General features: G+C 45.5%; 1 protein-coding gene across 1 annotated transcript; it reads left to right on the plus strand.

The window, feature by feature from the left end:
- The first annotated feature begins 3,623 nt into the window (after positions 1–3,623).
- On the plus strand, positions 3,624–9,627 carry Uba1 (ubiquitin-like activating enzyme 1). Its single transcript, XM_002049256.4, has 4 exons — positions 3,624–4,830; positions 5,739–7,454; positions 7,871–8,179; positions 8,247–9,627. The coding sequence occupies exons 1-4, from the start codon at positions 3,949–3,951 to the stop codon at positions 9,030–9,032; spliced, it is 3,693 nt and encodes a 1,230-aa protein (XP_002049292.1). The 5' UTR covers positions 3,624–3,948; the 3' UTR covers positions 9,033–9,627.
- Positions 9,628–10,355: the final 728 nt, after the last annotated feature.

Below are 10,355 nucleotides of genomic sequence, written 5' to 3' on the forward strand. Positions count from 1 at the left end.
AAGAAGTTAAGAGAAATATATTTTATAGCAAGAACAAAGAAGACGAATCCTAGAGTTTTTATAACCTCAGCCTCAACTGTCAGTTAATCTCACGTAAGCTAACCTAACCCAGTGCCTCACATTTGAAGACATCTCACATTCCAACAATCGCTCATCTGCGAGAAACGCGCTGCTGAGAAACGGCCACAGCGCAGTTTTATGACTTGATGACCATCTTTTAATTGTCTGGGAAAATGCATTTTATCAACGCACCGAGATCAACCGAACGCAACGCAACACAAATGATATCAGGGCCTCAAACGCCTTATATGTTGGCTGCGCCTAAGCGACCCGGAGGAAAGGAAAAAAAAAATACGTTACAAACATAACGCTTGGCTGACGAAGGCACCGGGAGACAATTGCGCGGAGTTGGTCAAGTGCTGCGTGAAGTCGCTGAGACTTTTGATGTCGCCCCATTTTCGCGCCTGTCTTTCGTCTACACTAACTGCAGGGCTGTGCTTACTTTGATGTGAAGCATGTGACGAACGTACCGGGCAATGCCGGATAGCTTAATTTAGTATTCACAATTAAAGGAACCTTCAACTTGAGCCTAACCGAATCACATTTTGAAGAAAGTTGGTTTTGTTGCATATATTGTAAAATTCTTCAATTATTTCACAGTTCGATCTTTATAAACTGGGGTTTGAACTGTCAACTGGTTCAATTTAAGAGCCAGCTTGTACAAATTTAATACAAATAAAAGTTTTGTTCAAAATCTAAGAAACAGATTTCAAACCCGAGAACTGATTCAGTTTTAGAGTTTTAAAAGTGTTATACATAGAAGGCGCAGGATTTGAACTGTGAGCTGGTTCAACTTTTCAAGTTAAACCTTAACAATTTGGTTTTCTTTTATACTATAACTAATAAGGCTGCTAGAGATCGAATTTAGTGAGTGTATTTAAAAGTCGTTCACCCTCATTCGACTCATTTCCGCTGTTTTTTTTTTTTCATTTCATTTCATTTCTCTTATGCTCATTGGGCAACGTGTGAACTGCGATGGCCGTAGGAAGTGTCTCTGGACTCGCTGCAATTTTGATTTGAGACCCGCAGGCAAAACGGCTACAGGTGAGTGCTCCTCGACTTGGCCAGGGGTAACTTGTTAGCTTGCCAGGCGGGGCAGCTTGGTTGCGGACCAGGCCGGGATGAGGGCGCGCTGCTAATTGGGCAACTGCTGGCAATTGGCGAATGCAGAGCCGAACAGAATTGTTGCTGGCTGCAAAATGCCGCCAAATGCAATCATAATATTTACTGCAGTCGCAGCCCAGTCGAGCGTAAGGATATGCAGAAAGAAAAAGGTGTGAAAGGACAATAAGCCCGCTGTGGGCATAGAAGTCACAGTCAGACATGGGGGACAGCTGTGGAGATGCAAATGTGCCAAGGGAAAATGCGCTGGGAAATGCTTCAAAGAAAAGCCAGGTACTTGAGCTGGAAAAAGGGGTTTGTGCATTGTCCTTTTCGGGCAAGACAAAATATTTTCCAAGCATTTCGAGTGTCTTTTATTATTCTTCGACGGAGATTTATGCAGCGAAAATGTAAATGCGAAAAGTCGAAATTAAGTTGTAATCCTTGTAATTTTTGGCCGCCTCAAAAGGGGTTGACAGCTGTCAGCTGAGAGAGGAGAGAGCAGGACAGTTGCGGCGCCTGCGCAGCGCCTCAGCTCACACCTTTTTTTGCTGGCAGGACCAGGTCCCATGTCCTGGCGCAGACAAAGCGACACATTTGTTTTGTAAATATTGCGTTCGTAATTAATGCACTCGCAATTTGAATATGTCGCTGCTCAGTCAAAAACATAGAATTTACATATCGATAGAAATTTTTTTGCTGTTGATATCATTTTTCATTTTGCGTTGATAAATAGACATTTTTTTTCTTCTGTTATTTAAATTTCCATCAAGATTAATGGCCTGGCCGTGGGCAAAATTTGCATAGGGCCAGGGCCAACTGTGCATTGGCCAGATGTCGACTGAGCCTTAATTGAGGGGCACGCGATCAGTTAGCCAAGCTCGGTCTAAACAGATGCGCAGCCCAACCCCGCACCCACTCAGGCTCAGACTCACACATTCCGTATGCTAATTTTGCGGCCAGCCCACGCGACGCGACCGCACGCGATCAACAAGGATCGTCAGGATCTCTGGCAGCTCCTGTGACTAAATTTAAGCGGCGGCTGCAGCTGTTTAACTGTAAATTAAAATGCATTTGACGCAACTGTGGCAGCCAGCTGTTCTAATGCCACGCACTTAGCACTTCAGAAAGGACACCCCCCACACACACACACACACACACACACACACACAGACACTCACACAGAGGCACACACGCCCGCGCTAGACGGGCTCATTGTCCGGATCTGTGTCGAGTTTTTGTGTTTTTCGTGGAAATTTCAGCATTTTCATGCTCGGCCGCACCGAAAATAGATTAGCTGCAGTGAAAGGATATTGAACCCAACTGGGCTAGACAAAAAATAAATGAAAGGGCAACAAGGATCGGGCCTAGCAGCAGCAGCAGCAGTTAGGGCTCACTTAGCGGCTGCCTTGCAGGAGCAGTTGGTGAAAGGCGCGTGCCAAGCGGAAACTAGGACATTTGCAGGACTACCTTTAAATAGAACAAATGAATTCAGCAGAAAAATTGACACGATCCAAAGGACATTGCATCAGAATGGACTATTATGTGGTGTACGCAGTTCTTTTATTCCAAGTCAGCAGCACATTTGCTAAGCTATTTCTAATTTAATTTGTTTTAATTAAATTTTTAAAGATCAGATTAAAGATCAGAATAGTTTGAGTTAATAATATCAATTTTTCTAGCTGGAAAATAAAAATATATATAGGAAATATGAAAAATAAAAAAAAACGAGAAATAGGGATATCGCCGAGAATCTAATACTCTTTAAGACATTGACTTTTTGCAAATATATGAGCAGAGTTAAGAGTGAAGCTCATAGCTTAATGAAAGTATTCTGTCAGATAGACTATTTTTTCATGTGAGATCCTAGTGTTTCTCCGATCTTTCCTATAGCAGATTTTGCATGTATATGAGAATCATATCGGAGCTGATGAATCCAAAGCTATGGCGGTCATATGATATAGTGGCCCGATGTTGATAGAATTTTGCGAGGATAGTAAAACTTTTAAATAGCTTGTTTGATACAAGAACCTAATTTTCGAGCGTTCCATCCGATCGATAGATTCTGCGTGCTTTACATATGAAGTAAAAGCTAAAAAAATTGGAAAAATGAACACATATTTATTTTTTCAACCACTTTTTACTCACAACGTTTTTTCCCCGCCTTTGTTCACATTTTCAAATAAGGCGCCAAAATATTGCTTGTGCGTACAAAATGTAGCAGTCTGGCAGCGTTGTGCTGCTTGTCGTGTGGCAACGCTATGGCAGCATGACGCCGCATTTCGCCGCACCGCAACCACTTCGCCGCATACTTAACGCATAACCATCAAAAGTTATCGCTCAGCACTGCTCAACTGACTTATCGAAATAGCTTACACAAGGAAATGTTAATTAAAGCCAAAACTCTGTTATGTGGCAGCTTATGCTGGTAAGTGCGTAGTCTAGGCCATCTGGCAAGGCCGCAGCAACACTATTGTGAACCGCAGAGCGCAAGCAACACTAAAAGATTGCGAATAAATTTTTGGCAACAGCATTAGTTGAGTGCTGCTTATAAAAAAATTACAGATAGTTATACGTTCTAAGTGTAAAGTGTGTGCAATTAGTTGATCGCTGTTTGCGTTGAGCATCAGCATTGTGTGTGTGTGCCACAGACACAGCCGTATAATCAAAAGCCATTCAAAGAAACAGCAGTCATCGCCGTCGCCGGACCCACACTCGTGCACATTTCGCAGTCGTCGGTGTGACCACGACACGCTATTTTAGGAATTAAGCATATAAACAATAAGCATGTCCCGCTCTGAGTCAGCCTCCTGCACCAGCACAAGAGCCAGCAGCTCGGAGCCGCCGCTATGCAAACGCCTTAAATTGGATGAAGCCGGCGAGGATGGGGTTGCCGGTGGAGCAGCCGGGGTGCCAGAAGCATCATCGAGCAGCAGCAGCAGCAGCACCACCACCACCACTAGCAGCGGCAGCCAGCAGCGGCGCAAGCTCGCTGCCAGCAGTAGCAGCGGCATCGGCAGCGGCGTCGGCGACAATGGCAGCAACAACAACTACGAAAATCACGACAAAGCAAACGACGTTGACATGTTGAATGTGACAGAGACAGCTATAGCTACAGCTGCTGTTGCTGCAAACGAAACAGACGTGTGCGTATCGTCGTCTACTTCTGACACGGGCGCAGCGAATACGTCAAAGCAGCCAGCTGCCGGTGGCGGGGACGTTAGTACATCGTCAGCAGTGAATAAGGAAAGTAGTAACAATTGTGCGTTGTCCTCGTCCGCGACAGAAACAAATTCACTGGATACGGCAACAATTGCGCGCACTGTCAGCTCAACAAACTCCAACGTTAGTTCCACCAACAGCAACAACCAGCACAGCAGCACCAGCAACAACAACAACAATAACAGTAATAACAGTGCAGTTATGGCTGCCAACAGCAACAGCGCTGCCGGAGCTTCAGCTGCCGCCGCCGCCGCCTCCGCTGGAGGAGACATTGATGAGTCGCTTTATTCGCGCCAACTTTATGTGCTGGGACACGATGCGATGCGTCGCATGGCCAATTCGGACATTTTGCTGTCCGGTTTGGGCGGTCTCGGCCTCGAGATAGCCAAGAATGTCATTTTGGGCGGCGTTAAATCGATTACCCTGCATGACACAGCAACTTGTACGGTAAGTGCAGCCGTTTGCTTTTTGGCTAAAAATCAATAATTGACTTTGTGTCGAATTCTAATTGCCGCGCGCGCGAAATAAAAATGAAAAAATGCAGCGGAACACGCAATCCGACCTGATTAGAGAGAAGAAAAAAAAAGTCACACATGATTCATGATTCTGCAAAAAACAACAACAAAAAAAAAAAAAAAAGAATTGGCGAACTCGCTAATTTTCATAGAGAGCAGCGCGTCGTTCGTTTTCTAGGTTATGTTTGCGCTTTGCCTAGTTTTCAACGCACTAGTTGGGCAAAAAAAAAAAACGCTTAAGAAAAAAGAAATTGCTTAAATTTTTTTCATTCGTTTTTTTTCTTCGGCGCTTTTGCTATTCCCGCTCGCTTTTTGGTTCTCGCTATAAAGTGTGCGAGCGAGACGACCAGCGTGTGCGCTGACTGTAATTGTTTTTGCACTGCGCTTTGTGTGCACATTCGCTATTGTTTTACTTTGTGAGCAAGCAATAAGAAATGCACATCGGAGTTATTCGAATGTATTTAAGCAACATTAATGTAACATGCCGTATGTTATTTGATGACATTTCATTTAGCTTTTATCTAAGTCTATTTTCCAAGCGACTCGCCCATCAAACAACTATTTATGCGCTTGCACAGCGTTGCCACATAGCACACAAATTAACAACTGTTATGCATATATCGCAATAAGAGCTTTCGTATAAACAGGTCACGACAATAGCGTCGTCGTCGTCGTCGTCGACCGTTCGTTGCCCCCCACACTCCCCTTTGCGCGCCCTGCATCCCCTGTCAAAGAGTCAGCGACTTCAACTGAATTTCACAATATTTTTTTGCGTTCGCTGAACTTTTCTCATTTTGCTAATCTTTTTTATGCGTTGTCTTCTTCTACTACCTTTTGCAGCTCAACGACTTGGCCTCGCAATTCTATCTGACCAAGTCGGATATTGGCAAGAACCGTGCAGAGGCCTCATGCGCCCAGCTGGCGGAGCTGAACAGCTATGTGCGCACCCACTCATACACTGGCGCTCTGACAGATGAGTTTCTCAGCCAGTTCCGTGTCATTGTCCTGACCAATTCGGATGCCGCCGAGCAGCAGCGCATCGGCCAGTTTGCCCATGCAAACAATATTGCTCTCATTATTGCCGAGACGCGCGGCCTGTTTGCCAAGGTGTTCTGTGACTTTGGCGACAAGTTCACCATTTACGATCAGGATGGCGCACAGCCGGTGTCCACCATGATAGCCAGCATTACACACGATGCACAGGGTGTGGTCACTTGCCTGGATGAGACGCGTCATGGCTTCAACGATGGCGACTATGTCACCTTCTCGGAGGTGCAGGGCATGCACCAGCTGAACGGCTGCCAGCCCATCAAGATCACTGTGCTGGGTCCGTACACCTTTAGCATTGGAGACACCAGCAAATTCGATGAATATAAGTCTGGCGGCGTGGCCACACAGGTGAAGATGCCCAAGACCATCAGCTTCAAGTCTCTGGCCGAGGCTGAGCAGGAGCCCGAGTTCTTGATATCGGATTTTGCCAAGCTGGATGCGCCCGCCACACTGCACGTGGCGTTCAAAGCTCTGGACTGCTATTTGCAAAATAATCACGCCTTGCCGCGTCCCTGGAACAACGAGGATGCCGATAAGTTTTTGCAGCTGTGCAAGGGAATCAAGAGCGATGTCGACGAGCAGCTAGTGCTGCAGTTTGCCAAGATCTGTGCGGGCAATACCTGCCCGTTGGACGCCGCCATTGGTGGCATTGTTGCTCAGGAGGTGCTCAAAGCGTGCAGCGGTAAATTTACGCCCATCTTTCAGTGGCTCTACTATGATGCACTCGAGTGTCTGCCGGCCGAGGGTGTTACCGAGGAGGATGCACAGCCACTGGGCACACGCTATGATGCACAGATTGCCATATTTGGACGCAAGTTTCAGGAGCAGTTGGCCGATGCCAAATGGTTTATTGTCGGCGCTGGCGCTATTGGCTGTGAGCTGCTCAAGAACTTTGGCATGCTCGGACTGGGCGTTGGCAATGGCCAGATCTTTGTTACCGACATGGATCTCATTGAGAAATCAAATCTGAATCGTCAGTTTCTGTTCCGTCCGCACGATGTGCAGAAGCCGAAGGCGTTGACAGCTGCCGATGCCATCAAGCGCATGAATCCCGATGTCAAGGTGACGGCATATGAGCTGCGCGTCGGCGCCGAAACCGAGAAGGTATTCTCCGAGGATTTCTTTGGCAAGCTGCATGGTGTGGCCAATGCGTTGGACAATGTCGATGCCCGCATCTATATGGATCGCAAATGCATCTTCAATCGCATACCGCTTGTCGAGACCGGCACCCTGGGCACCATGGGCAATGTGCAGGTGATTGTGCCATTTGCCACCGAATCGTACAGCTCGTCACAGGATCCGCCAGAGAAGAGCATACCCATTTGTACGCTTAAGAACTTTCCCAATGCCATTGAGCATACCCTGCAATGGGCACGCGACTGCTTCGAGGGCGTCTTCAAGCAGATCGCCGAGAATGCTGCACAATACATCTCCGATCCGCAGTTCACCGAGCGCATCCTAAAGCTGCCTGGCATACAGCCACTGGAGATACTTGAGTCGATTAAGGTGAGTTATGGACATCGGTTCTTCTACATTAACATTTGAAAATCTGATTTAGTTCCTTACGTGCTCAGATCTATAAACTAAAAACTATTTGATAAAACATTTGCATGTTCCCAAAGCTGTTTAATTTCTTATAAAAGAAATGAATACGAATCGCACATTTAATAATTGCCCGCTTTCAGTTAAATAATTTCAAAATATTTAAATAAATACCAAATACTAACTTCGTTCTAACTTAAAGACACCCATAAATTGCGATATATATATATATATGGCTTTTACTTTCGAAACCGTAAGCTCTACACACTAGGAAGGGATCGACAAATATTTACACAAATATAAATTGAGTTTGCAGGACCCCTATTCTATAACGTTATGCACACTAGTTTACTTAAATTGGTTCCCTCTCCTATTTGTAGAAAGCCCTGATCGATGACAAACCGAAAAGCTTTGCCCACTGCGTGGAATGGGCGCGTCTACATTGGGAGGATCAGTATGCCAATCAAATCAAACAGCTGCTCTTCAATTTCCCACCGGAGCAGGTCACATCGAGCGGTCAGCCCTTCTGGTCTGGCCCCAAGCGCTGTCCCGAACCGCTTGTTTTCGATGTGAATGAACCAATGCACTTGGACTATATCTATGCGGCGGCCAATTTGCGTGCCGAGGTCTATGGCATACCCCAAGTGCGTGATCGCCAGAAAATTGCCGAGCTGGTGCAGCAGGTTAAGGTAAGGATTGGGTATAACAGCAAATCTATATAGGATTCAATCTCATGTACACAATTTCCTGTTGTAGGTGCCCGAATTTAAGCCACGTTCTGGCGTTAAGATTGAGACAAATGAGGCAGCCGCCGCTGCGGCAGCCAATAACTTTGATGATGGCGAAGTGGATCAGGATCGTGTGGATAAGATCATAACAGAGCTGCTGAAGAATGCGGATAAGAGCTCGAAGATAACGCCGCTGGAGTTCGAAAAGGACGATGATAACAATCTGCACATGGACTTTATTGTGGCCTGCTCCAATTTGCGTGCGACCAACTATAAAATCCCACCGGCCGATCGTCACAAGTCCAAGCTAATTGCTGGCAAGATTATACCGGCCATAGCCACCACTACCTCGGTGCTGTCCGGACTGGCTGTGCTGGAGGTGATCAAACTGATTGCCGGTCATCGTGATTTGCCCAAGTTTAAGAATGCGTTTGCCAATTTGGCGTTGCCATTCCTGGCCTTCTCGGAGCCGCTGCCGGCGGCCAAGAACAAATACTACGATAAGGAATGGACACTGTGGGATCGTTTCGAGGTCACCGGCGAGATGTCGCTACAGGAGTTCCTTAACTATTTCGACGATAAGGAGAAATTGAAGATCACAATGCTGTCGCAGGGCGTCTCAATGCTCTATTCATTCTTCATGCCCAAGGCCAAGTGTTCGGAGCGCCTGCCCCTGCCCATGTCCGAGGTGGTGCGACGTGTGTCCAAGCGGCGCATTGAGCCCTACGAGCGCTCCCTGGTGTTCGAGATATGCTGCAACGATGTCGATGGCGAGGATGTGGAGGTGCCCTATGTGCGTTACACGCTGCCCTAAGTTTCGGTGCAGCCGATATGCCACGCCCCCTAATCTTAATTGTAACAGTTAAATTATTATTTAAACAAAAGAGAAAATAACATTTTTTTTTGATCGTCGCGTTTGGAGCTGTGCGCCTGAAAGTTTACAGTGTGAAGCAGGTTTGCATTTTAAACAAAAACAAAAAACAAAACAAATCAAAACAAACACAAAATAGGAAAAACCAGAAAATGGCTACAACCACAAACTCTCACACACATCTCCCGCACACACACACACACATTAAACACACACACGAACACAACTAATCGATATAGAAATTATATATTATATATGTATGTGTAATCCTATAAGGAAATGGCAAATATTGAATTCGCGTTACACGAAAATACAAAGACTCGACTTAAAAACTAAACAAAAACAAAGGAGAAAAAACGAAACAATTAAAAATCAAATTTTTGTGTCTGCTCATCATAGGTTAAAAATCGTTTAAATATGGAGCGCATTTCGTTTTTATTTTATTTGAAATTTGATATAAACTAAAAACAAAACAAAAAAAAATTAAATTGTATTAAAGGCGAAGCAACTGAATAAAGCTGTATATTTCATATGGTAATCGAGTCTGGGTTAATTTCCCTCGCCTTAAGTTTTGTTCTGTTTTTGCCATTTTGAAAACTAATTTCGTTTGGAACATCTTTTGCATAAAACCGCACACACAAACGCGCGCCCCCCTTCTGTCTCCCGTCCCCCTTCCATCCAAGGAGCTTAAGCCAAATTACCATCTATCTGCAGAAGCAGCCCATCTCGACTCTTAACCCCGCTGCCATTATGTTTGTTGCACTCGCAGTCAGTTAGTAAAAAGTTACGTGACACAATTAAATATTTTATGCCCCAAGACGTTTATGCCGTGTCGGTGGCAGCGGCTGCCACTAAAGTGCAATTGGCAAGTGCCGCCCCCCCACCGAGTTCGGCTTGCCCCAAACCTAGACGCCCGCTCGAAAGTTGTGTGTTATAATTAAATATTACACGCAATGCAACTGAAGTATAGCAAAGTTATGCAGCTTCTTTCTGCACTGCGGCCGGGCAAAGTTTTCCCTCAAATTATGCAGTTAATGAAACAAACTCCTGAGTGAAATACATATCGCGTGGGCATCACGTCGACCTGAAACTGGATACGCAACGCAGCAGCTGCTTATTTCACATGTACGTCATTTAATAGAAATAATATATAAAAACCCCGCCCATCATTTTTCACTTTAGCTAAAAGTTTCTTTATTTCAGGTAATTTGGCTGGAAGCTAACTTCTCAAATTGACGGCGGCGCACAAGGTCCTTGCAATCGCTG

This window comes from Drosophila virilis, chromosome 5, assembly GCF_030788295.1.
Source record: "Drosophila virilis strain 15010-1051.87 chromosome 5, Dvir_AGI_RSII-ME, whole genome shotgun sequence".
Lineage (NCBI taxonomy): Eukaryota > Metazoa > Arthropoda > Insecta > Diptera > Drosophilidae > Drosophila > Drosophila virilis.

Excerpts from the sequence above, each read along its gene's own strand:
- Uba1 (XM_002049256.4), top strand. The coding sequence starts at position 3,949 with ATGTCCCGCTCTGAGTCAGCCTCCTGCACCAGCACAAGAGCCAGCAGC. Across the intron at positions 4,831-5,738 it reads ATGACACAGCAACTTGTACG|CTCAACGACTTGGCCTCGCA; the intron begins GTAAGTGCAGCC and ends TACCTTTTGCAG. Across the intron at positions 7,455-7,870 it reads AGATACTTGAGTCGATTAAG|AAAGCCCTGATCGATGACAA; the intron begins GTGAGTTATGGA and ends TCCTATTTGTAG.